The sequence below is a fragment of the Sapajus apella genome, unplaced genomic scaffold, assembly GCF_009761245.1.
Source record: "Sapajus apella isolate SASKATOON/1434 unplaced genomic scaffold, GSC_monkey_1.0 scaffold16, whole genome shotgun sequence".
NCBI classification, from domain to species: Eukaryota; Metazoa; Chordata; class Mammalia; order Primates; family Cebidae; genus Sapajus; species Sapajus apella.
Genome location: NW_022436956.1, coordinates 9,959,429 through 9,987,020, shown reverse-complemented (window position 1 = coordinate 9,987,020; position 27,592 = coordinate 9,959,429). Strand labels below are relative to the sequence as shown.

The 27,592-nt window shown below is 50.9% G+C and overlaps 1 protein-coding gene across 5 annotated transcripts in view; it reads left to right on the top strand.

Moving 5' to 3' along the window:
• Positions 1-27,592, top strand: part of PKNOX2 (PBX/knotted 1 homeobox 2) — a 267,859-nt gene that overhangs the window by 179,108 nt on the left and 61,159 nt on the right. For all 5 annotated transcript variants that reach the window (XM_032285049.1, XM_032285050.1, XM_032285052.1 and 2 more), the window contains 2 exons: positions 5,886-5,994; positions 21,889-22,028. In XM_032285049.1, coding sequence (XP_032140940.1) covers positions 5,908-5,994; positions 21,889-22,028 — 227 coding nt within the window. In that variant the 5' untranslated portion in view covers positions 5,886-5,907. The remainder of the gene's footprint in view (positions 1-5,885; positions 5,995-21,888; positions 22,029-27,592) is intronic.

Below are 27,592 nucleotides of genomic sequence, written 5' to 3'. Positions count from 1 at the left end.
CCGAGCTCCGGCAGACACCCCGCCTCCGGTTTGTCACTTCTACCCTTATGGGCTTTGCAGAGAGACCTGGTGCGTGTGTGTGTTTGTGTGTGTGTGCTCGCGTGCACCCACACGCCTGCGCTTCTTTAGATAAATCCACAGAGTCACATGAAATCAGTGACAGGCTGACACCGTTATTTCAAGATTCATCGCTGTGAGCTGCCAGCAGAGGAGACCTAGCCAACTCCATTCCACCAGCAACACTTTTTTTCCAGGCATAATTTATAGCACTGGGGTGAATTTGTTTCCAAAAGATGAATATCACACTATCAGCAACAGCTGCCTCTCATTTTTATTTGTTTTTAAATTTGACTCAAAGTCCAATTCTCCATACACATCCCAGGCTGCAAATCCTAAGGCGACTGATTACATGATTTAGTAAACAGGTTATATTATATAATGCAATTAAAACGGGGCCCTGCGACGCCACCTACAGGCCACTTCTGGGAAGGGAGCTGGGCCAGAGAAGATCATTTTGGACGCAGTGTTGGTGTTGGGGATGAGGGAAAAAGAGGCGGATTGTGCCAGGGTTGAGGAGGCTGCCCCAGAGGGAGATGTTGAAGCCAGCCAGGTTACTAATGCAGCTTTTCAGTCCCTCCTGCTGAGTTCACTGTGTTATTTCAGCCTCCTGCAAATCTGTCTAGACGTCAGAACCCAGGCCTGGGCAGCTGCTCAGAGGGGACAGCTTGGGGGTGGGGGTGGAGGGGTAACCTGGGGCGTCTGGTCTGAAGGGATTGACAGCTCCTGGCTCGCTGGCCTCAGGGGCCTCCTTCCTACTCTCCAACTAGACGGGAGGAAGAGAAGTCAGGCGCTGGCTGGCCTTTGGAAAGAAGCTACAATCCAACCCTTTCCGTTCCATCCAACAAGCATGAGTGCAGTGCAAATCCTGGGCAAAGGCTTCTGCAATTTTCTGAGGAAATCTCTTCATTTGCAGTCCGAGAGGGAAAGTGACTTGTACAGGCTACAGAATAAGTGGTAGAGTCCCTGGATATGGAATCCAGACTTTTTGACCCCAAGCCCAGGCTTGGAACATGGTGATCAAGAGCTGAGGATGGCCCTGTGAATTCCCTCATCCAATCCCAAAGTTTACACATGGGGAAATACAGACCCAGGGAGGGGATGGGATTTTTGCAGCCCCTTCTTGTCTCAAGGGAAGGAAAATCATGAACATACTGCTTGTGTGTGTCAGAGGACAGACAAGAAGCATTCCTAGGGGGCCCTCAGCAGTGCCTTTTAGCTACTATGGAAGGAAGAGAGGAAGGGAGAGGAAGGAAGGAAGGAAGGAAGGAAGGAAGGAGGGAGGGAGGGAGGGAGGGAGGGAGGGAGGGGCAGGAAGGGAAGGAGGGACAGGGAGGGAGGAAGGAAGGAAGGAAAGGAGGAAGAAAGGGGGAAGGAAGGGAGGAAGTCAGGGGCCAGAAGGCAGGCAGACCCAGGGCCACCCTTCCCTCCATCCCTCTCTCTGAACTCCAGCACTCTTCAGATGAATGGAGCTCTAGGCCTCAAGGATTCCAGCTTCTCCAAAGAGTTTTTCTAAGAGGGTAACATCACTGAAAAGCAATTCCTGCAGAGAAGGGACTCACTTGCCCTGGGCTCAGAAAGAAACTTGACCAGAGGGAGTGGGGGGAAGGGCGTGAAGGAAGAAAACAGGACTGTCAGAGTCCAGGAGGGTGGGAGTGTCCTCTCCCCCTTGTCCTTGTGCCAGCCATGGGCCCAGCCTCCAGTTTGGGGCAGGTGGCTGGGACAGTGAGGGGCCAAGTGAGCTGGCCCTATTTCCCCTCTCCCCCCTCAATTTGTCTCAGCTAGGGTCAGGGGCCGGGAACAAATGCTGTCAGGCCAGCTGGCCAGAAAGCTCCCAATTAGACTTTGTGTCTCATCCTTAAGGCCCTGAGCCCCCAACCCCGGCACCCCGGACCAATTACTGCCCAGCAGCATTAACCCCTTGGTGCCCCAGGCCGTTAATGGAATGTTAATTGGTCTAATGGGTTTCATGTCAACAAGTCCTAATGAGCTCCTTCCTAATGAGCTTGGTATTTTTTCCTGAGTCTGTTTGTCAACACACTGAATTTGGGGCACCTGACTGCAGGCCTGGTGGTGCAGGGCTGCGAGGAGGGGGCCCTGTGTTGAGGAGGCTGAGGGAGGTGGGTGCCCAGGACTGCCCAGCCCATTTCCTAAAGGGGCGTGCTTTCCCGATCCGCATCCACTGACCCTGCCTTGCTGGCTCCTGGGCTCTGTAAAATGGCATTTTAGCTTCTTCTGATGATATCAGAGACACAAATAATTTCTTCTTGGATATCATTGCGGAGTCGAGTGTTGCATTAGAATGTTTCCCTCCTAGATGTCATATCGTAAAGGTTTTCAGCATTGAACAAAACAAATCTAAAAGCAACCTTTCCCTATCAGCCTGTCCGCCATGGGAAATCTCTCTATGGGAGGTGCTCCTCGTCTGTCCTCCATTTGCAGTCTTGGCTGTGCCCCCTTGAGTGCCCAGGTGTCTGGTGACAAAGCTCTGGGTCCTGTGGACAGGGCCGAGCAGCCTCTCAGAGTCTGAGACAAAAGCTCTGTAGCCCGAAGCCCGAAGCCTGGGCTTGCAGGGGCTCAGACCTGCTGCTCCCCTCCCTCTCCCAAAGAAAGTGCAAACATAGCAGTCTTCCCCCAGAGGGCTGGGACCCCCAACCCCCCACCCCCACTATGGCTCAAGGAGTTCTCCCACACCCCATGCAAAGTCCCAGACAAGTCCCAGATAAGGCAAGTCAGATCCCCAAATTCCTCTCCAGAATGGTTGCACGTGGCCCCTCAGGAACCGGGGAAGTGCATGTGTGGGTGGGGAGGTGTGAGGAAAAGAGCAGGCTTCTGGACAGGGTGCAGGGTCCTGCAGCAGCTGAGCTCCCGGAGTGTCAAGTTGCCGGAGACTTCTGTGCCTGAGCGAGCAGAGAAGGAAACTTAAGCCTCTGATGAAAAGGCCTCCTGTTCTCTTGCAGGAGAAGCCCTCACAGGGTAATGGGGCAGTGGCCTAGTGGCCTATGGTGACCCCAAGGAGGGGGAGGGGCCAGGGCCATCTGGGTCCTCAGAACATTATTCCTGTGTCCTCTGCCTAGGCAGTTCTGGCCCTTCTCCACAGCCTGGTGGGCTCAGGACTAAAGAGTCTCTTCTCAGCCTCACGGGTGGTTGTCTCTGGGCGCAGACTACTCTTAACCATCCCTCCTTACCCCCAGACAGGGCTGCCTCCTGCTGCTACTAATATTTCCAGGGACAGTGCCTCTAAAATGACCCTACCTTCCATTCACCGGACAGTGAACAAAAGAATGTGAATGAAAGGCGCCTCTCTCTGTAGTCTATGCCCTCCTCGTTGAGCCTCCTTTGTTTTGCCTTCATTATGACTTTCTAATCCATGGAATGAGGTTACCAAAGACCCAAGCCCGAGGCTAAAGAGAACTAGTCGCCCCTAAGAGGAGAGAAAGCCCTCCTTCCTAGAGGCGGCTCCCACCCTGACTCTGTCCCGAGGCTCCCTCTTCTGGAGGCTGCAGGCACTACAGTGCTATAGCCCCTCACTTTTTTTCTGGCGGATGAGCATCTGTGATTGATGCTCCCAGGAAGAGATCCTGCCATCCTGACCCTTGGGCCCTCTCCAAAGTTGCCTTCTCTGCCAGAGTTCCAGGGAAGGCTAAGCTTCATAAGCCCCTGAAATATTTCTATTCCCTTTATTTTATCAGGGTTCAAAAAAGAGAAATTCCATCCACTTTAATATCTCAAAAGTCTTAATTCTGGAAGCTCCTTCTGATATCTCAAAGAGTGTACATCTCCCCCCTGCCTTTTTTTCCCTCTGCAACCCTCCTCACTCTGCTCTTAGTTCTCTTGGATGCTGACCATCACCCAGACAAAGACCCAGCTGTGAACAGAGGCCTTGGTTCCCCTGCCTGAAGAGAGAGGCTTCCCCAAGGCCCCCTCCTGTATCCCTTTGCTAAAGGAAACCAGATCTCGGGGTCCAGCAGTGTGTGAGATGGGTGAGGCCCTGAGTGCTATTATTGTGAAGATATCCTGGTGGTCTGTAGCTTCTGAAGGAGGCCAGGCAGGGACGAGCAACAGGCAGTGAGGCCAATGAGAACCAGCCTGCAGTCAGCAGTTTTAGCAGTGGGGGAGCCATCCCTCCCTGTGTGTTCTCCGCCCACCACCACCTCACCTTCTTCCTTCCTACAGGACCATGACCTCCCTCCCCTAGCCACACTCCTTGGACAGAAGACCTTGCCTCGTTCATCTGTCCCAGCACACCCCCTTACATAGTTCTCTGCAGGGTTGGTAGTTGGTAGACATCTATTGAGTGAAACGTGCATTTACAGTGCTTTTTGCAGAAGGTCAAAGCATACTTGGTACTTTGGAGACTCAGGTCAAGTCAGAGTAGATCTTACTTCTGCTTCCTGAAAAAGAACCAAAAGAATGACACACACACACACACACACACACACACACACACACACACACACGGCCCTGGAGGCCGGCCCCTTTACTTGACAGCAGCTCCAAAGCACCCTCAAATTTCCACAGAATTCAGGTCTGTGAACATTTTGGCAGACCCTGGGAAGGATCAGGCTGAAAGAGGATGCAGCCCTAGGTGCCTCAGGGAGAGGGGACGGAGGGTGTGAGTGCTGTGCTCACAAACGTTTCTAGGTCAACAGTGCCCTCCACCCAGGAGAAGGACGGTCCTGCACTCCGCAGAGGCTCTTAGCAACCTCCCAGCGTCCAGTGGACAGACAACCCTGTAACAGGCAACTAGCCTGTGGTTTCCAGATATAAATACTTCAGATCATCTACTGTAGTACAACAGCTCTCGGGCATTCCGTTTCCTTGGGTGGCACAGCTGGCTGTCTCCACTTACAGCACCACATCCTAGTAAGTTTCATGGAGACAGCTCACCTGCTTACTGCGGATGGGGAAAAGATGGGGGTGCAGCGGAGCAGACCCAGAGCTGGGAATCTGGAGGAGCTGCTTCCAACCCAGCTTCACTAACGAGCCCCCCAACCCCCGCCCTCCCATTCACAAGTCGCCCTTCTACCAGCCAAAGTGGCAAGTGCCCATTTGGCTCTGATAGCTCTTCTGACAGCCCCACATTCCGGTGACCGTGCTGAACCAAGGCTGAGGAAAGTCCTCCCTAATAGGATGTGCAGGCACATCTGAGGCCACACCCAGTCACAAGCCCGCGCCTGGAAAAGTACCATGAGTGGACTGGCGTGCCCTGCCTCTTTCCCTTCCCCAAGGCCTCCAAGCAGCCACCCTGGGGTTGCAGTCTGAGGAGGGGTCCGGGCCACCACTAGGGGGTGTGGTGAGCCCTGGGGAGGGGCGAGCTCGGCGCCTGGAGACCCTGGATCCCTGGAGCTGGCCTGAGGCCCTCCTGCCCCTGTGCGCCGTCGTGGCAGCTCCAGAACGCCTGGGAAACTGCGGGGCCAGGAGCACCCTTATCAGGCTGGGACTCAGGGCCCTCCCTGGGGAAGGAGGGGTATCCAAATGGCCTCCAGGCCCCGGGTGCTGCCACCAGCCAGGCCCCCTCCCCCTTCACATCCCCTCCCCACACGCACACCCGGCCGGAGCCGATGCTGAACAAAGCGCCGCCGCAGGGGCACCGGTTGTTTTACATATGATTTGAATATTGTTTCTTTCCAGTCAAAATAGCACAGCAAGCCCCTCCCCACCCAGGCCTCTCCCTTAGCTCTCATTTGTTGCCCTGAAGGGTCTGCCACCCTGGCGGCATCCAGCCGGCCCAGGCGGCCCAGCGGGGGACACAGGGAGCGGCTGGGTGCCCAGGGCCGGCCTGCTGGGCGGTGTTAACGGTGCGGCCCCCTTTCTCCTGCCCACAGGTCCTCCATGTGAATCAATCCCATGATGCAACATGCCTCCCCAGCCCCCGCTCTGACGATGATGGCCACGCAGAATGTCCCGCCCCCACCCTACCAGGACAGCCCACAGGTGAGTGCGCAGGGGCCGCTGCCTCCACCACGGGGGAGGGAGTGTGGTGGCCTTAGAGCCCCAGCTGCAGGCTGGGATATTCCAGGGGCAGAGCCGGGCCTCCCACAACCATGTTCTGGCGGCACCCCGGCTCTTCCCCGGCAGCCTGGGGAGCGAGAGGCCTGCAAACACGGACGCCGAGGGGAGTCACCATGTTCAGACCCCAAGACCTCGGACTGGAAGCTGGAGTAGAGGTCACAGTGCTGTCCCCCACCCCACCCCGCAGACAGCAGACAAGCACAGCCAAACCCCTTTGTTGTGACTGGGGCGAAATCCACAGTTGGGGAAACCCAGGTACCACATGTCAGTGGAACCGCCCTTTGAGTGTTCGAGAAACTTCCTACTCAGAGGCTCCTGGGTGCCAGGTCCCGCATTTTCCAGTCACTTGGGCCCTTTTGTCCTCCTCTGCCTGCTTGGCCGGGGAATCTTTGTTCTCTTAAGAATTCTTCTGGGCTTCTACTTTTAAAAAGCAGAGATTCTTTCTCTACACACGGCAACCCCTTCCCTCTGGTCCCCAGCTTCCATCCCTTAGCTCAGACACAGCCGCTCCCCAAGATCTTCTGCGCCCCCCGCCCCACCCCGATTGCCGCTCCTGCAGCAGGCCCTTCCTCAGCAGTGTCTTCTCGTTGACTTCATGCTGTCAGCCCTCCTCCTCCTGGAAGGCTGCCCAGCTTTTGGGGGCTGCCCTCCTGCATCCTTGAGACCATCCACTTTTCATATTTGCTTCCCCCAGGTGCTCCTCTTGCCTGCCCTTGGTTCTTTGGAAACTGAGTTTTGTGTCTGCTTTCACAGAAGCCTCTGTTCTCTGACCCTTCCCTTCATGATCTCCTGTAAATTTGAATTGGACCATTATTTATTGGGTAACTGTGATGTGAAATGCACCCAGATACAATGTCCATCCACACATTCACCATGTGCAGCAGGTGCCCGCTGGGTGCTGTGGGCAGGCTACCATCTGCACTCCTCCAGCAGCCACTTTCAACCCTCCCCTGCCATCCCCCACTCACTGGCATTTTCTAACACAGCCATTCACACGGAAGATACGTGCAGCATGAAAAGGATCTTAAGATGCAGATGCCGGGCTTGTGCTTACTATGGCCCTGCCGTACCCAGCCTAGTGGGAACATATAGTAGCTGCTTTAAACATCATTGTCATCCCCCAGGAGTTTACCAGTTGCTGTGGGACCACTCTCTAGCATACCCGGCATACGGAGCACCTTTGACTGATCTGCACTTGAAAGTCCAAAAACACTGGTCATTCGCCAACCTCTGAGCACGTGTCTATGGCCCGGCTCCCACCTATCAAATCACGTTACTTGCCCAGCTCTCCCAGCATAACCCCATCCTCAGTGAGCTCGCTGCTCATGCCAGTAGCCTCCATGAACAAACCACAGGGTTGCACTTGGCCTTTACATGGCCCTTGTATTTGAAAGCTTCCAGGCATCCAACACTATGTCAGTCCCTTCCCTCTGTAGTCTCAGCTCCCGAGACGAAGTTCAGAAGGAGACTTCAACTGACGGGAACCTTTTGCCTTCCAAGACAGAAGCGAGAGAAGGAGATGCTAGGGGCCAGAATGGGGGCAAGATCATCCTTCCTCAATAGAAGCAGACCCATCCCCACTCCGCTCAGCCAGCACAGTGGATGCCCACATATCGATTAAGTGGTGGGAGCTTGGGCTCCACTTCTTTTGTAACTGGATTCTCTCTCTAAACTTCACAGTTAGAATGGGGAACACAGATGGGGACCCATCCTGTATTTAGCAGGTGGTAGGTGCCAACGCCAACCCCTCCATACCCAAAGCCTCAAGGATAACCAGGGCAAGGCTGAGAGATCAGAGAATACTGTGTTGGCAGGGCTGGTGCCGGCCACTTCCCTCTCACCCACCCCTCCCTGTTTTGACCGCCTGGACAGCTGGCAGAAGTTTTGGTTTGGTGGGGATTATCAGGAGAGCTGCAGTAAGGGCCTGTGTTGAATGCTGATCCAGAAGCCTAAGGATCAGCATACAGCTGGATTAATAAACCCCGGCTGCCGAGGGACGGACGGATGTGGGCTGCAACCCTAAGGTGCTCAGTCCCCCAGAAGTCACCACTGAGCTGCTCTAGCCTTTGGGAGGAAGAAGGGAGACTCCACTTCCATAACTAACGTCTCAGGCAGAAGCCAGATGCAGGCACTGCCCGAAGGCTCTCCTCTCTGAGAATTCGCCAGAATGTCACCATTTAAAATTTTCACATTTAGAGCAAAAGAATAATTTGCCGTGGGGAAGCTGCCATGAGCTTGTAACCTAGGCAATCCACGAGTGAAATGTCTGATGAGAAGTATCAGTGTCCATGGTGAATTGACCAGGTCAAGGTGTTGGGGTCTTTAAGACCTTGACGAAGCCACTAGGCTATGGCCAAATTGCCATGGGCCTTCCTTAAGCTGAGCTGGTTCCCAAGGGAACTGAGCAGGATGTAGGGCTATGGAGAGGGGTTAGGGCAGGAGTAGAGTGGGAGGGTGGGGAACTGGGGGAGCCCCCCCCTCCGAATAAAGGCTTCTGACGCTAGGGAGAAAGGCTGTTCTCTCCAGAGTGCTGGTATTTAAGGCCCTTCTGTCCACTCTTTCAGGCTTCTAGGAGGGGCTCCCTTGTAGGAACAGCTCTTCCACGCATGCCTGGCTGCTGGCGCTTTCTGCAAACTTGCACTGGACCCCTGACTTCTTCCCTTTATGTTTTTGAGATATGGACCCCAGCTTCCCACAGGGAGACTCTACTGCATTTCCCTTCAGAATGCTCATATCCCCAAGAACCAGACTGCTCTCTGAGACTCCACGTCTTCAGGGAAGCAGGGCCAGATAGGAATGTAGGTCAGGAACATCAGGGAATCCTGTCCAAAACAGAGCTCTCAAGAAACAAGGCCCACTCCCTCCTCATTCCTTTAGGTCTAATCTTGTTACTTTTGGACCCCCTACGGCTTGTTTCCTCACGACCTGGACAGCTGAGCACACCTCTCCATCAGCGCTTCAGAAACCCAGTTTCTTCCACAGGCAACAAATGGACAGTCTCTGATATGAAGTCTCCCAAATGAAAAAGGAAGCGAGACGCAGAGCCCTTCCTCTGAGACCCATGCGATCGTTTTAATAATGTTCCCGTTGTGCTAAGGGCTAGCAATACCGAGCATAATCTATTCAAATGCACAGGAGAATCTCACTTTGGAAAATTAGGAATCTGCATTAAAAAATTCCCAAGCCCCGGACCTTCTTTATAATAAATTAGAATTTTTTTTCAAGGCAAGTTCTTAACTTGGCAATTTCATTTTTGAAGTTTGGGGAATAAAGTTATTAAAAATGAGGGAGGCTTTTTTTTTTCTTCCCATTTTAGTAGAGAAGCATTGGTTACGGCCTTGTGCTATTTGGTCACAAGCCAAGTGATACGATGGCTAAGTGGCATCTAGCCCCTCAGTTCTGTTGCAGTCCATCCTGGGGAAACTGCAATTGCTTGTAAGGCCATCACTGTCTGTTGATTGTGCACTGAAGGATGACGGTATGTTTAGCTTAAAAGCAGGCTGGGTGAGGTGGCTCATGCCTGTAATCTCAGCACTTTGGGAGGCTGAGGTGGGCAGATTGTCTGAGGTCAGGAGTTCGAGACCAGCCTGGCCAACACAGTGAAACCCCGTCTCTACTAAAAATACAAAAAAAAAGTAGCCAGATATGGTGGCACATGCCTATACCATCAATTCAGGAGGCTGAAGAAGGAGTATTGCTCGATCCCAGGAGGTGGAGATTGCAGTGAGCCAAGATTGCACCACTGCACTCCAGCCTGGGAGACAGAGTGAGACTCTGTCTCAAAAATAAAAAGAAACTGCAAAAGCAACAACCCAGTGGAACCCTCCCTGTGGCCTACTTCCTCCTTCTGGTGGCTTCCTGCTAAATTCTGCCAGAGTAGCAGTGCCCTCTACTGTCTAAATACAGGACCCCAATTCCAGCCTGCTGTGAACTGGGTCCTTGATGCAGACCCCCATTTTATTCCCTGAAGAGGTAGGGATAAGTCACTGGGGTGGTTGAATTCTACAGTGATTGCCTACTGAACACACTGTCTCTAGGGAGACCTGGATTTGACCTAGGTGTGTGGTCCTCAGTTCGGTGCGTTGTGTTGATTCCAACATCACCCGCTTCTGTTCTGCAGCTCTGCCACAGTGGGCCTAGCTGTCAGCTGGTCTTTCATGGGCCCCTCCTCCCACTGACCCTTCTGTTTGCTCCTATTCTGTTTGACCCCAGCATCCCCACTGACCCTTCTGTTTCTCTCCTCTCCTGCCTTGCCTAGAATCCCAACAAGTGTCATTCCAGCACCCATCCCAGAATTTTCTTGGAAACACACAAGCACCCTGTCACTCCTTCTAGGCAAATACCTCTCATTCTTGTACTCTCAGAAATGTCACTCAAGACCTTCCTGTAACACGCATATGCAACATCACCCACCAAGCAAAGTTCTCACTTCCTTAGCGCCATCAGCCACTCCAGGGAGCCATCCGGATTCACTAGCGAAGGCAACCACTTCTCTCCCCTCACCTTCCCACACAAAACACACTCTCACTATCAGCAACCCCCGCAACTCTTCATCAAACACAGACGCATACCTACTGTTCCACAAATATCTTTGCCCTTGGCTTATTGGCAAGACAAATATTGTATCTGGTCTATTTGAGTATGTATTCGATGTTTAGTATGCCTCAGTCTGCGTGTCCCCTGCATGTCAGCTACGTGAGCATTGGACTAGAAAGCAGAAATCCTAGCGGATCCTAGTCTGACCCACTAGGCACAGCCCCTGTTGATGTAGAACTAAACTCAACAGATAGTTTAGGAACAAACTGATGGGGAGGTAGCAAGGCGCTTACGTAGCATCACTTGATGATGAGTGGCATTAAAAGGGTTTTGTCAGTTCACCAAGGATGCAGCCTCATTTTTGACCAGAGGGAGACAAGACAGGCAGTTAGAACTCATAGTTGAGGTCTGATTTGGGAGACTCACTTCTGAAGGAAGTAAGTTGCTTAAGGCCCCTTTGCAAAAGCTGCATCCCTCCCATTCCCCCACCCCGATCCTCCAGCATCCCTCAGAGCGGGGAGAATGTTGTCTGGGACTCCAGGACATGGCACTCAGAGATCTGGGGCCAAGACAACAGTGTCTTACCTACCCTGCAAGAGGAAGACTAAGGCTGGGCCAGCCACACTGAGGAAACCAGACCTGTCTCTCTGGGCACCTTCTTTCCCTCCCTGTCCTAGCACCATCCCCGCTCCAGGTGGGGCCAGGGGAGGCAGACATCCTGGGGAAGCTGGATGGGCTTTGATCAGTCATTAGAATCCCCATGCTGGCTTCATTAACTGGAGGCAAAAGAGGGTGGCTGGGGCCCCTAGCTGTGAATAGCCTCCATCCAGGCCACACAGCTGTGACAGGCAGAAGCGGGTTCAGATGTTTTCACACTCGCTTTACATTCCTCTCATCTCTTTAAGGGCTGGAGCCCCCTGCCTTGCAGGGCCCTCTGCTCAGCTGCCTGTGAAACACATTCGCTTTGCAGCAATAGAGTTAATTCAGCAGCTTTGAAACTTCCCCTAAGCCTTTTCTGTGACGGTGATTGACAGCTCCCTCTGCCCCTGGGGCAACACTCCAGGGACCGTAAGAGGACCCACCTTCCCCTGCTTTGACTCACCAAAACAGACTCTTCCCTTTCTTTTTTCTTTTCTGCTGGGCCTTTCTTCTCTTTGTGCACAGTGACCTCTCTCTCTGCCTGCTTGGGCCACCCATCTCTTTAAACTGGACATATCCCCGAACTCCAACTCACCCAAGACCTGGACACTTGATTGTGTAAAAGGCAAAAACAACCTCCAGGTCCAACCATGGGGCCTTTATGCTCCAGGTAGGAGATGGTGGGCTGTCGGCATGACTTTAAAGCTTGGGAAGAAACACTCTACTGGCCTGATCTAGGTTTTTTATTTGATGAACTTAGTATATTCTGAGATTTACCAAAAACAGAGATTTTATAGTCTACCCCCTTGTCCCCAAGCAGGGCAAATGCCTTAAACAGCTACAAAAATGGTTAATGGCCCAGGGATACAAAGCCTAAAATAAATCAGGGGACTGGTGATCCAAGTCAGCAGCGGGTCTGGGGAGGATCTCACATGCTCCGCCTCCCTTTCCCATGTTGTTGGTCTTAGTAGATCTTCAGAAAGCTTTGGTGTCTGTGCAGCCTGGCAGGAGGCGGGCGGGTGAGTTAGGGCCCCAGGATGCTTGACGTCCTTGTAGTCTGTGGTCTGAAGAGGAGGGTGGGGTGACTCAACCTCATAGAAATTCAGGAATCAGGCCTTGTCCCAGCTTCATTGCTGATGACTTATACAAATTTAGGCAAGTAATTTCGTAGCTGTTTCTTTCATTCACTCATCCATTCGATAAACATTGAGTGCTTCCTGTGGACCGTGCAGACATTGTGCTGTGTTCTGGGGTGCAAAATCAGCAGAGCTCCTGCCCTCTTGGAGCTTACAGTCCATTTGGAGTCTTATTTTCTGTGTCTGTAAAATGAGAATAACTGCCCTCCCTGCCTTACGAGGCTGTTGGGAGTGTGGGTACAAAAAGTACAGCGGTGTTCCTCGGCCCCTTTTCACCTCCACCCCAACTTGATTCTTCACTCAATCACCCGCACATCTCTGGCAGCACAGATGGATTGAACGTTAATTACTTTTTATTAGGAACACAATAGGCATGTCAAATAGGTTTTTCCAGCTATGAGCACACGCTTACACACACACACACACACACACACACACACACAGAGCTGTGCACACACTGGGATTCTGGCATGCCTTCTGAAGGACCTCTTCGGAAGGGCATGCCCTCGGAAGGGTTGGAAATCACTGGTTTGGGACTATTAGAAAAGGGAAGAATCTTCCAGAGGGAAACGATGAGATGGGCAGGGGGCATCAGCTCCCAGGAAACTACACAAAGCTGGGAAGTGGAACAGCTTTTCTTTCTTAACCTCCTGTCATTGACAGCCCAGGAAATTCAGTTAGGGCCAGCGAATGTTCCATGAGTCACATTTTGTAAATCATCACTTACAAACCCTTTTAAAATTAATTAACTAACTGAAACCCCATTGTACACCACTGCGTAACTCTTCTGTGGTCTGTTCTATCCACTTGGCCCGGGATCAGAATGGAGGTGACCAAGGCCCGCTGTCCCGAGAGCCTCTTTGAGCTACATTGGGCTTCCCGGCTCTGCTGCCGGCCCTTCCGCTCCCTGGGCTAACTAGGTTGGGGAATATTTTGAGGAACGTTCTTTGGCCTCTCCCACTTTGGGACCCCTGAGACCTTGAACACATCACGCAGTCATTGTCTCCTTTGGTCATTTAATACATGGGAGTGCACCACAGGCAGGCATGGAGCTGGAAGACCAGCTTGCTCAAGAGACAGGCAAGGGACCTGCTGTTGCAGGTGCTGAGGTGCAGGTGTTCAGATGAGGCAGGAATCCAGTCTGTGTAGGTCTGAGGAGGGCGGAGAAGCAGTAAAGGCTTCTTGGGAGAGTTGAAGCTGCAGCTGGATGGGAGGGTGTCTGCAGCGGACATGAGGACTGTCCCTGCTGAGGCAGGGGTGGGGGCAAAGGCAGGAAGATGGCCACGATCGGGTGCATTCAAGCAACTGTGGGTAGGTCTGAGGCTATAGAGTAAGGGGAAGAGGGCTATGCAGGTGGCAAGGCTGCGTGAGCAGTTTTCATCATCTTTCAAAGTTCCCCTAAGCTTTCTCTGTGACTGTAACAAAAGGGTCCCTCTGCCCCTGGGGACAACACCCAGGGACCATATGGGGACCCACCTTCCTTTGCTTTGACTCATCAAAGAAGACTTCTCTTTTTCCCTTTCTGCTGGGCCATTCTTCTCTTTGTGCACAGTGACCTCTCTGCCTGCTTGGGTCACCTATGTCTTTAAACTGGACATATACCTGAACTCCAACTCACCTGAGCAGGCCCAGGTCTGGAGCGCCCTGGGGGCTGTGCCCCCCAACATTGTTCATGCCCCCTGCTCCTTCCTACCTGTTCAGGTCAAACTTGATGTTTACCAAGTGGTCTCAAGCCCTGACCTCTTCCCAGGTCCTTGGCTTCTCTCCTGGTTGCCAGGAAACTGATCCCATACCCGGCTTGCTCCGAGCTGGAGGGAGTGCCAGCAGCCCCTAGAGGGCCAGACCTGGGCAGCCCCAGGGGGCCAGAACACAAGGTTTTGGTAGTCTAAGGGGGCCCTCCTGGAGCTGGCTGGCACCCACTCTGCCTTGCCAGGTGGAGGGCTCAGAAGAGGGGATGTCCTTCTTAGAAGGAGTGTCTGTGCTGAGAAGGTGCAGGCTTGGGTGTTCAGTGTTTTCAGAAAGAGGCTCTGTTGGGGCAGGGGTGTGTGGGTGTAATAGTCACAACAAGCAAGACTATGTGGAGGAGGGGTGGGGGGAGGCATGGGAGGTGTGGGGTCACTTGGGCAGAATCTGAACAGGGGATTTGATTCAAAGGAGAAATCTAGGAAGAGGAAGCAGTAGAATTGCTTAGAAACCATGGTTTGCCGACATCTGCTGCTTGCAATGCACCCTTACATACGGTCTCATAGTAGCCCTGGGAAGAGATATTAATAGCTCCATTTTTACCTGATGGGGAAACTGAGGCCCAGAGGAACAGAGTCATTGCCTTGGGGAAGTGACTTATTTCCTCTGAGCCTCAATTCCAAGCTGGTAACATGTAATGTGACCTTCTGTGACACCAGGGGCCCCCTTTTCCTGTACTTGAACTCACAATTGCCTGCTTCCCAGGGAGCTTATGCAGAATGGGTTCTTTCAGCAGGGGTAGCATCCATACTGGCAGGACCCCCAGGGCAGCCCACACAAGAGAAACAACAGCAGCCAGCTCTCAGGGTGTGGGCTGTAGGCTGTGTGGATTATATTAACAATAACCGCCATATGCTGAATATCTTCTGAGTGCCAGTTACTTTGCATATAATTGTCTCATTTAATTCTGAACACCCTGTACCTTGAGTATAATTATTCCCATTTTATAGATGAGGACCCTGGTTGAGAAAGGTTGAGTAACTTGCCCAAATCACACAGGCAGGAGAGAGCCAAATGCAAAGCAGAGGCTCATCCCCAGCACATTGTGCTCTGTCCCATCGTCTCCAGCTCTGGGCTGGACCTCCAGTTCCCCCCAGTCAGTTGTGTGGTCAGGAACTGTAGACTTCTCTTTTGTGGCCCGAGGATTCAGGGTCAAGGAGGTAAACCTGCAGCTAAATGGTAGCATTCAACCGGACTTGCCCACTCTGTACCAGTCACTCCTGATTCAACAGACATTTCAGATACTCTCTCTACCAGACTGAGGCTACGACCGTAAACAGGAAAGCCCTGGTCCTGCCCTCAAGGATCCTACAGTCTAGTGAGGAAGAGAGGCGAGTGACAAGCAGGTCGCGGCAGCGTGCTGAGGGCCATGCACGCCTGGGGCAGAGGAGCCTGACCCTGTTGCAGATGCTCTGCCATTATCCACTGGAGGAGATAGCTATCCCCACCATGGCAGTGGGAGGTAGGAAGCACCTTGCCTATTTTTCAGATGAGGAACTTGAAGCCCCAGAAGGTAAAGTTACATCTTTAAGGTTGTAAGTGATAAGGGTGGGATTCAAAACGAGCTCTATCTGAAACCGACGCTTCTGCTCTCCCCAGTGCCAACCATCTTCTATGGGTGCTGGAAAGACCTTGGTGTCAGCCCCCCTTCTACACCATCTGCTCCCACCTCCCATGAGCAAGAGAGGAAGTCTTAAGGGAAGCTTGCAGGAGGCAGCAGGTGGATGAAACTCAGGCCTCCAGACTCCAGAAGGCTTGCAGCCCCTGCAGGCAGGTTTCCTCTGGGCCCTAGGTCTCCAAGCTTCTCGCAGCCTTGGAGAGAAGTCGACCCAGCAGTGAGCCACCTCTGTTTAATAAACCAGCTGTGCCTTTCTACTTGGGTTCTGCATGGGAGAACTGTTTCTGGCACAATTATTGTTGGGAGAATGATTTGAACTTTTAGGGGAGAGGTTTGTTGAGGGAGAGGGACAAACTGGGACCAGCAGTGAGGATGGGGTGGACTAGGTAGAGACTTAGAGCACGTGCCAGGTGGGCGGGGTGAAGTTTCATTCTAATTTGAGCCTCACTACACCTCCTGCCTCTTTTTTCACAGAGCGGGAAAAATCTTCCCATTCTCTTCTTCAAAGTAAAGAAATTAAATGCTCCAATTCACATAGTGTGGTTAGTCAGAAAGCCCTCTGTGGGTTTCTGTTTTCTCATCTGCAAAATGGAGATGATGATAACCTACTGCACAGGGTTATCGTCAACCATGAAAGCCTACATAACCTTTGGCTTTTTTTGTTTCTTAGAGACAGGATATCACCCTGTCTCCCAGGCTGGAGTGCAGCAATATGACCATAGTGCACTGCAGCCTCGACTTCCTGGACTCAAGCAATCCTCCTGCCCTAGCCTTTTGAGTAGCTGAGACTACAGGCACACACCACCACATCTAGCTAATTTATTTTACTTTTTATAAATGGGTTCTCATTTTGTTGTCCAGGCTGGTCTTGAACTCCTAGCTTCAAGCAATCCTCCTGCCTCAGCCTCCCAGAGCACTGAGACTACAGGTGTGAGCCACCACACCCAGCCCAGAAATATTTTATTAGCTTATTAGAACAAAACATGTCACTGTTGCCCTACAAGTGGAAAAAGATGATACTTAACAGAAAAGAAGCATCTGTGGGGGCTTCGGGTGTCAGTGAGAGCAGGTGAGATGCTTCCCAGCACCCCTTAAAACACACCAGGGAGCATATCCTACACATTTTCATGAGTCGGAGGCCAGACTGCCAGTGTGGCTGGATCTCTCAGCCCCACTCAGATTTTGCACACCTGCACATACATCTGACAACCCTCGCCTCTTCCCACTCCTTTTTAGGATGGGAAAAGAAGGAACCTTCAAACCAAGAACCTGGGCAGGGGTTCCTTAGCTGCAAGCTTAAGGCAGAGCTGGTTCTGGTTAGACGGCAGAGAGAAGTCCAGTGGTTATAGCATCTACAGGAGGGAAGTGCATGAAGGTAATGGCCCCAGGGTCTTTGCCCCAAGAAAGAACCCTAGGCCAAGAGAGGACATGGGAAGTGCAGAGCCAGCTTCAGCCTCCCAAAGCACTGGAATTACAGGTGTGAGCCACCACACCCAGCCCAGAAATATTTTATTAGCACGTGTGTAGGTACTGGCACAACATCACATCTCATAGGGGCCTCCCCAGGGAATGCTGCCTCCTGCCCCATCAGTAGCCATTGTCTGGTTCATTTGATTAATCCGAACAGCCTAAACCTGTAGAGTGAGTATTATCCCTACATTTTACAAATTAGGAAACCAAAGAGGTCAAGAAACTTGTCCCAAAACACGCAGCTAATAATTGGCAGAGGAGCATCAAACTCAGGGCTGACTCCTCTGCTCTTTCCATTCTCTGAGGCTTTTCTGGTCTCCGAGGCAGTTCTCAGGACATTGTTCCACATTGCCTCTCCTCTGTCCCTTAGCTTCCCCTGGTTGAAAGGGGACAGTCCTCCGTGCCTGCACTGATGGCCTACCTGCCCCTGTCCCTAGAAGGCTGCCAAGGTAGGGGCTCCAGAGTGCTCTGAGGGCTCCTTGGAGAAAAGCTCCAAATCTGGAGTGGCCAGTTCTGAGACCAGCTGTGAATGCACCAGGTGGCCTCCTGGCATGGGTAACACAAGTTTCTTCCCATTCCATACCACAAAGAATGGAACAAAGCTACTTGGGGAAAAACCAAAATTAGAGGTGTGCTAGTAAATATTTAACAACTTGCTCTCTGGTAGTGGGGTGGGGGGAGGGCAGGGGTAAGCCCCGATTTGCAGAATTGCCAATTTCCATGGTGTAAATGCTCCCGCCATGGCCAATTTCAAGCTCCCAATGTGATGTCAACCAGCTTGCAAAATTTCTGAAAATTTAACAATTGGCTTTCACAAGCCAGAGCAAGGCAGTTCAAGCCCATTGCATAATAGCCACACCCTGCCCTGGTCTACCCGTGATCCTACTCTTTAGGCTGTGCTGCCCAATAACATCCCCCCAAAAAACTTAATTCAAGTTATCCCCATCCTCCTGGCCCCCAGACCCTGCGGACAGCTGCCGGTCCTCTCCCTTGAGCTCCAGTTCTTGGGAAGTAGATGTCTCTGGCTAGAAAAAGAAACCTATTTGGGGATAAACACTCATTCTCCAAACCTGCAGGAAATGCAGTTTGCTGACTTGGACCCCATGAGCTATATAAATTTGAGCCATCGTCTTCTCAGACCAGCTCTGCTGTCTTCTTCCCGTCCTTCTGCCAGTCACAGCCTCTCAGTTGGGGCCTCTTGGGACACTGGCAAGTGTCCGCTTTTGATTTACATTTTATTCTGAGCTTTCCTCTTTCACCCGTGAGGGCCCTCCGCCCGACCTTTCCCTGAAGTCCTGCCTAGGAAGAGGGAGGTGGGAGGAAAAAAAGCACCTCCTTCAACCCTCTTCATCTCAGGAGCTCAGCTAACAGAAGCCACTCGTGGATTCCTTCAAGGACACAAGGAAATTCACTCCTAGTGGGCAGAGCAGAGCACACCGCTCCCCCTACATTTCACCGTCAAACGAGCTGTGCAGATGTAGCTGTGCCTTGCTTTATGGCAGAAGTACATTCCGGAAATCTCATGTTTAATAATAACAACCTCTCCTCCATCTGTGAAGCACTCTAGAGTTTCCAAAGCACTTTTACATACTACACATCGTCGAATCTGAGCCTCTCACCAGTGCTGTGTGGTGGGTGGTGATTATTAAAACACCCTCATGGTGTCTGAGCCTGTCAGAATTGAAGGGGACTTCAGATGTCGTGTAACAGAGCCACCCAGCTGAATCTCCCATCTTCTCCATGGTGGCCCAGCTGGTCAGTCCGACTCTACTTGACCTCTGTAATGGCAGGAAATTCACCTGGAAAGCAGGGCAACCCACTCCAGCCTTAGAGAATTGGGGGCTTGGAGAGGTATTATTTAGGTTGTCTCCTTGTTATAGATCTAATGCATTGTTTGTAGTTTGGCCCTTCAACTCATACAGAACTGATATAATAAAATCCCCTCATTCAGATATTCAAAGGGGACTCTCATGTTTCCCTCGTCCCCCAAACCTTGTTTATATATTCCAGGTTCCTTCAAGTGTTCGTCATACAATGAAGCACAGAATCCCTTTACCATCCTGGCTGACTCTGCTTTGGATGTACTTTCATGTGCGTGTTTAATCAAAGTAGTGCAAGACCAGAAGTTTCTGCATGCTGTGAACGATGCCTCTGTTAATGCATCCTCAGCTAGCATTAGTTTAGGCTGGATTTTTTTTGACAGACATTACACTTTGGCTATATTGAGCCAGCTGTCAACTAAAACACAGCTACTAAGCCATGTCTCTCCTTCTCTGCTCTTCAATATTGATTTTTCTTGGCCCAAATGTTAGAAGTGTTAAATTTTAACTTATTAGATGAAGATTAATCTTATCAGATTTAGCCCCTTGCCAAAATCTGTAAAGATCTTTTGGATTCCAGTTTCACAGCATTCATAAATTTCTTGAGCATTTCTTTAGATGTTCTCTAAATCACTGATTAAAGTGCTGAATAAGAGGATAAGGAGGAAGCATGTGACACTCTTCTGGAAACCTGCCCCAAGCTGACATCTATCCTTTAATTGTCATCCCTTGGGTGTAGTTTGCTAATCCATGCAATTGACCACCAGGCTGCCTCTCTCCACATTTTCTGCAAGGCTATCATGGGAAGTACCTTGCTGAGGTCATTTACACCATGTTTTCCTGATCTGCAAGCTTAATGATCATGTCAGATCCACGAACTGAGCTTTCTGATAGCAGGCACTCATCTTTGTGACCCCAGTGCCGAGCATGGTGCCTGGTACATAGCAGGGACTCAAGAAGTATCTGAAGAAATGATCAGTTGCATTAGTGAATGAAGGGATGAATCTGGGCCAGATTAGTGTGAAAATTACTGGGTTGTAGTTTTTTCAGAATTCACTATCTTTCTCTATTTTGAAAATTGGAACAGCATTTGCTTCTACCTTCTTTCTTACAGCACCTCCTTAATATTCATGAATTCCCAAAAGTCACCAACTTGCTTACTTATGAGAAAATAGGAGCTTAGGAAAGTTAAAGAATTTGCCCAAGGTCAAAGGCTAATAGAGGGAGACAGTAGGATTCAAGAAATTGTCTGCTGGCCTCCAGGCACCATGATGTTATGTCTAGCCTCTTACCCACCGAGATTGGAAAGGCTCCCCAAGATCAGCCAGCAGTGGCAAGGGTATTTCTTGATTCCTAGGTGGTATCATAAACAATGATGCCATCTAGGAAAGCAGGTACATCTATTTTATAGTCTCAACCTCATTCACCACCCATCATTAATCTATTCATTGATTCAACGAATATTTATTGAGCACCTACTAGTACCAGGCTATTCTGGGCCCTAGGAATACAACTGTTGCAATCACTCCATGAGCTTAAGTTTTAGCTGGGAGTGAAGAGAAAATCAATAAGCACATAAATATAGAATATCGTCATGGTAAGGGCTATGAAGAAAAATAAAGCAAAAGGCAGAGGGGCTGTATGTACTCCAAAGAGGTGGCATCTGAGCGGAGATCTAAATGAAGAGAAGCTCTAAATGAAGACATGCAAATGTCTGGGGGGTATATGCACCAGCAATGCTTGTATTCATAGAAGTATAATACTTTTTCTTCCAGAAAGCAGGGACCTAGATTTATATGATGAGCTTTGCAATTGTAAAATATCTGATTCTTTCAAGCCATGTTCATTCACTTACTCACTCATTTTACCCGCAAATACCTTGATTAAGCATCAAATCATTTTACTAAATCTGTGCCAGTTGGAAGCTGGGATGAAGGAGTGAGCAAGTCCTCAGAGGAGAACACAGATAAGTACATGCAGCCCAGCAACACAGTGTGGGTAGAGCTGCCTTCGTGCTATGGATGCGGTGATGTAAGAGAACAGTTGAGGCTTATCATTCACACTTTTAGAGATTTATTTGACTGAAGGAAATAAAAAAGCACGAAACTCCATAAAAAGGGTTTTAAAAAATTTCTTAAACCATTGAACCATTTCTTTAAACAAAACCTTAGATAGAATGGATAATATTAAAAGGAGTTGCTCTGGTTGGCACAAAATTGCAGGCCTTGGGACACCTTCAAAAACATGTCACAGACTATGAAAACCCCTGCCCTAAATATTAGTTATGGCAAGGAACAAGAATCTGTCCATTACCCACTAAAGCCTGCCTATCTTCAAATGGCCAGTAAACCAGATTTGGAGAGCCATTCAGTCATCAGTCAAAAGCACTGGAATTGTTGCCTGTCGCCTGCATTAAAGGGAATAAATAAACCTATGTCCAAATGAGAGCTGATTCAGCTCCTTTTTTTTCTGCTTTTCAAAGTCATCAAATCAATGTATCACAGTCCAAATGACCCGTAAGCACAATTTAAAGGGTTCGTCTTATTGTTTTTTTCTACTTCTGGGCAAAGGTTACCACATTTACATTAAGAGTCATCTCTTTTCAGATGTGCTGGGCATCTCCTAGTTTTGGGTGGCCCGAAATTGTTTTCTAGAACATGCTCATTTGAAGAAAGCCTGATTTTCTTCCAACTGTAGTACACATACAAATGGCTGCTCATTGTGTGCTCACAGTTCTCTTGCCTACGTGCTCTCCTCTGGGTACGGCACAGGCCAAGGTGGACCTCACACTGTTGCCTGGAGACCAGCACCCTGGCCATGCTAACCCACCACCTCCCCTTTCTTCTCTCTGCAGATGACGGCAACCGCCCAGCCACCCTCCAAGGCCCAGGCTGTCCACATCTCCGCCCCCTCAGCTGCTGCCAGCACACCTGTGCCCAGTGCCCCCATCGACCCCCAGGCCCAGCTGGAGGCTGACAAGCGAGCTGTGTACAGGTAGGAGACACTTCAGCTGTGTCCACAGCCCTCGACCAGCTTCAGGCCCCATTCAGCCATGAGAGATGAGAATGCAGGCCTAAGGGTGGGCTCGACAGAGATCATGGCCAATAGCTATTCTCCCTCAGCCCGCTTCCCTCTCTAGTCAACCCAGAAACCCCCAGCTGGCCACAGTGACTCTAGCTTTTTGGGAATGTCTATGGAGGGATATAGAGGCCTAGGCAGCATCTTCCAAGAGTAGCACTTCCTATCTCAACCAGGGAGATGAGCCTTAATGGGTATCAGAAACCCTCCACTCAGCCAACAAGCCAACAGGCAGCTGCCTCAGGATCCTCTCCTCGCCCTGTGCCCCGCTGTTGCTTTCCCTCCGTCAAGCCCACTGGAGGACTGGACCTCTGACTGCACCCTCTAGGACTTGGCAGTCCACAAACTTTAGGAGGCCTGAAGGTCACAAGGAGAGCTTGTTAAAACACATGGTTCTGGGTTCCATGCTCAAAGATGCCAAATCAGTAGATCAAGCTACAGGAAGAGGAATATGCATTTTTTTTAAAAGCATTCCAGGTAAATCTGATGCAGCTGGTTATTGGACCCCACTTGGATTCATGGTAGTCTTTGCTTTTAAACAGTAGGTATTGGGTGTGACTGTAGGTTCTGCTGAGAGCAGGCAGCTTGTTTCATCTTGTCCTGCATCTGCCCCAAGCATCCAGGACTGAGTCTTGAATGTTGCAGAGGTGGGATGGGGCCCAGGGAAAGGCTTATCTCCTTGATGAACTTCCGTTCTTGTACATGGTTGGGGAGGAAGATGCTGTCACCTGCGAATAGGCCTGAATGAGGCTCCTGCAGGGATCTTAGTTACCTTTAACCACTAAGAATAGGTGCCCAAGTCTGCACTCAGTGTTGAGGCTGGAGCCTTGCTCACATTCCCTTGTGGGAGTTTATATGTTCACATGTATTAGTAAGTGTGACTCGCCTCTGGCCGGGCACACACTGCAGCAGGTATGAATGCCAGTAACATGTGGAATGATTCACCCAAGACTAATGAATAGGAAGATTGATTTCTTTCTTACCCCTCCCCCCACCCCAATGACAGTGCCTTTATGGTAATGGTGGTAATTAGGGCTGTTACTCTCATTCTCATTGGCATTATTTTTAGTTTCTCAGATGAGCCAAATGCTTCTAACACCAACAGTTGGGAATCCGGAGCAGTGGGCCCTGATCACGGATCCTGGCACTGGGGACCTCCCGGGCCTAGCAGAGGGACAAAACACAGCACCTGTGCACTGCCCTGTGAAACACAGAGGCCAGACCCAGCTGCCTGCTGGTGGAGAGCTCTGGCTTGGGCCCCAAAGAACTCCAGGACCTGGTCACTGTACCTGTCAGGGAGACTCTAAGAAAGGTCAAGCTAGCAGATCCAGTGTGGGGTGGGCCTCCTTTCCTCCACCGTTCCTTCTTAACACTCTCTTATTGAATCCTTACTATTCCTATGTGCAGGCTGTGCTAGACTCCTGCAGAAGGAGGGTCGATGTATAGGCTCTTCCCTCCGTCTCTCCAGGCACTGATAGTTGTGCAAACAAGAAACCAGTGCTATGTGGTCAGAGCAACAGGAAAGGCTTCACAGAGAAGGTGATATTTGAGTTTGGCCCTGAAGATTGAGTAAAAGACCCCACTAGGTGGAGAAATGTGGTGGGAAAGGACCTTCCAGGAACAGCCAGTGGCCAGAGAAGCTGGGAGTGGGGAGATGAGGCTGCACAGCCACCTGTAATTTACCGGCGCCAGCTGCAGTGGGCTTGTGCTTTCGTGGGGATCACGAGGGGAGGGAGTAACGCGGCCTCTGAAAACTGCCCAACCACCTGATGACATACACTTGCCTACTCTATTTGGAGTATTGTTACTCAAAGTATGGCTGTGGACCGGCAGCATCGAGTCACCTGGGAGCTGATTAGAAATGCAGACTCTCAAGGCCCGCTCAGGCCTCAGGACTCACCATCTGCACTTTCACAAGATCCCAGGAGATTCCTATGCATACTGAAGACTCACCTCACAGCTAATCAGACCCCTGGGGCAGGGGGCCTGTAGTGAGCATAGATCATGGTTTAGAAAGACCCCCCAGATTAGTGGTATAACAGTTTTTGGAAACCTACGTTTCCAAACTCACCTCCACTGTGTCCTAGCCTCTCTGAGCTTCTGTGTCCCGATGGAATCTAAGCAGCAGACTTGATAAGAGTCAATGAGATGGCCCATGGAAGCACCTGGCCCCACATCTGGCACCAAACAGATGGATTTACTCCATCCCACCAATGGGAACCTTGGGTTCCAAAGCCCTTCTTACAATCCCAGGCTCATACCCTACTGAGGCCAACCTGTAGGAGAGGTGGGTCATCACTCCCATGGGAGCCACCACATGGTTGTCACTTGAAGTATGGCCCAGACCTTTCTGCAATTAACATTTCTTCCTATTCCCCTTCCCTCCGTGGCTTTATCTTCTCCCATGGGGTTGACCACCCGCAACACTTGGTGTTTGCCCAAAGTCTGTCTGCAGCTGTCTGACCCGGAAGAAGGAATCCCAGACAAAGGTGGCTGCCGCAGCACCTCAGGACACCAAGCTGACAGCAGCACCATGCTGGCTTCCCAGCTCTCCTGTCCTGCCGCTGCTTCTGGCCCGGCAGGCCCAGGGTTGTCTCCGACAACCACACCTCTCCCATTAGTACCAGTCCCTCTCTCTGCAGCCATTGTCCGGGGATGACCGGGGAGGGAGCTCAGCCTCCTGTAGGGTCGGATAATTTTAATTAGATTTGCCTGCCTGGGGCAGCCTGGCTGCTCCAAAGCACATCAGGGAGTCGGCATTTCATGTCAGTAAATGTAACCAGACCCTTTCCATTCAGTTGAGTGGCCCACACTAGTTTTTGGGAACCCCCCTCATGGCCCCTCCCAGAACCACAGATGAAGGAAGCGTGGGGGTGACCACTCCCAGCCTAGGCCCCTGCTGGGTGTCAGAGGGGCAGTATGACAAAGGGGAGGGAGCCTGCCAATGCCCGGGAGGTTTTATTTGTGTATGAGGATGTGTTAATGAAATGTACTGGTTCCCTTCTGATGTGGAAACTGTGGAGTGGGGGACGGAGGGCAGCGTCTGTCTTTAATTGCATCATACCAGAGCATCATCTGGACTAATCAGCAAAGCAACCAGGGGCTCCCGCTCAGATTAATGATTGCAGTCTAATCCGAGCAGATCCCATGATTGGATGCACATCGTGGGTAATTGTGTTTATGGCCCAGGAGCAGCACTGAGAGGGGGTCCGAAGAGGGGAAGCCAGTGGAGTGAGGGACCACAGGTTTGGATCCAGCTCAGTTCCCTCCTTCCCCAGCCCCCACCTCAACCCTGGGGTTTTCTCCCAAAGAAGTTTAAGCTTAGCTTGAACCACAACACCCACCTGCCCATGCTGGTGATGGTCGGATGTTAGGTGCTGCCTAAATCAGGGGATTAGGCTGCCAGCGGCACAGAGGCAGGGCCAAGAGGGTGAGGTTAATCCAGCTTTCCCTCCCCCTCCTCCCCTCCAGTCTCCTTCGTTCCCCTTTGAAGTGAGTGGGTTCCCATGGAAACCATGGTGTCCTGAGGAGCGGAAGAGTGGCAGGAGCTAGGCCTGGCCAGGTGCTGGTGGGGGAGGAGGTTGGCTTTGCGGAGACTGCTCTGCTAAGGTGCTGGCTCCCTTCCCTAAGGCTGAAAATCTCTCTGAGAACCAGGAACACGGAGGTGCTAAAGTCGTTGCCCATTATTGATAAGGAAAAGCTGAGCTGGAGGCATGAGCAGTGAGAAAACAGTGAGGGCAGTGGTGCTTTGCCTTTCCATTAAAAACCTAGAGAGTGGGGAGAGGGTGAGGTGGCTTCCGGACCCTGCCTGTCTCCTTTGCGGCATTACTCACAATTGAATTAACTGTGTTAGCATTTGTGTCAACCTAATTTGTTTCCCCTGCTATACTGTTAACTCCGGAGGACAGAGTCTGCGTCTGTCTTGCTCATTGCTTTATCCCCAGCACCTTACATGATACCTTAGGGTCAGCCGCTTAGACAAGTAGCTATTGCCTCAAAGCTTGTTGGACTTCATTAAATAGGTTAGGGAGTACCCCATAAACATACCATAGTTCTAGGTTGCTGTGCCAGCAAATATCTCTCGAGGTGAGGAAGGGGAGCAGCTCCGTTTTGTAGCATTTGCTGCTCCCAGTGATGTAAATGCTCGCACCATGGCCCGTCCCACACTGCTCACCTTATGTCACTGAGCAGTAGCCGGCCTCAAAGTGCAAACCGCACCCAGGGAGCTGGGTTCCAGGCCCTCAGTCTCCAGATTTACGTGGGTAAGCCCATCTTACAGGCCAGTTCTTTGGAATGGTCTTACTGATACTTTTAGCCACGATCCTACATTCTTGGTCTTCACTGTCTGGTCTGGTCCACTCCTGGGTTCTAAATTTGAAATGTTCTCTTAATCAATGAGCTCTTGGAAGAGCACCTGATGTGCATAGGTGCCTTGTAAGTGTCTGTAGTGACGATTTTCCACCTGAATGCCAAGGCAGTCTGTCTCTTTCCATCTGCTTCAGGAAAGCCCCACCTTCACTCCAAACTTCTCCATCTTTTCCAAGTTGCTTCCAACCCTTTTTCCTGGCCTATCAGCGAATGATCTCCTTCCTCACAGCTCCAGAAACCCTGCCTCAAACCATTCTTCTGCCTCCTGTTTAGTTTCTTAGCTCTGAGAATCTTGCACTTTCCACACCGTGTGTCCAGTTCTTTCTATCAGTCTCATCTCCCATATATCACAAGCTCAGAACTTCTACCCACATGGGACCACCAGAGAGCTCATGCAGAAGTCCAGCTCTAGTTTAATAAAAACAATGTGAGTTTCTGGAGCCCTGTTTATAATGCACTTGTTTATATCTCCTGCAGACTGAATGGGCAGAATCCACACTTGTGTGGGGAAGGAACAGAGCAGGACAGTAGGCAATGTTCAGATCACTCCCTTGAGACTAGCCTAAAGGTCATGAAAGTTCCCGACATGATCCTGACAGCCCTATAGCTAGAGGCAAATGCAGCCGTGGCCCCGTGTTGGGCAGTGGGAAATAGATTCGTGCTCTAGAAATTGACTTGGTGAAAACTAGCTTTGTCACCTTGGGCTAGTTCATCTCTTGGGGCCTCTGTTTTCTCAGCTATGAAAAAGAAAAACGATAATAGCTAGAATACAATAAGATAATATCTGGTATATAGATCAGTGTTTGGTAGATGGTGGTATTTTAAACACAAGGGCCAGCATATGTTGGTTTTGCCTGTTCAGGATGTGAAGTCTGGTACGTTCGAGGGAGCAGGATTCAGGGTTATGAACATAGCCTTTGGACTTAGGTTGCCTGGTTCACACTCTAGCTCCATCACTGGGCACTAAAACTTTCTGTGTCTCAGTTTCCTCACCTGTAAAATGGGGCTAAAAACTGTACCATCTCCTCATCTAGATTGTCATGAGGTTTAAATGAGATAACACAGGTAATGTGCTTGGTAAAGAACCTGGCGGGTGGTCCGTGTTCTGTGGG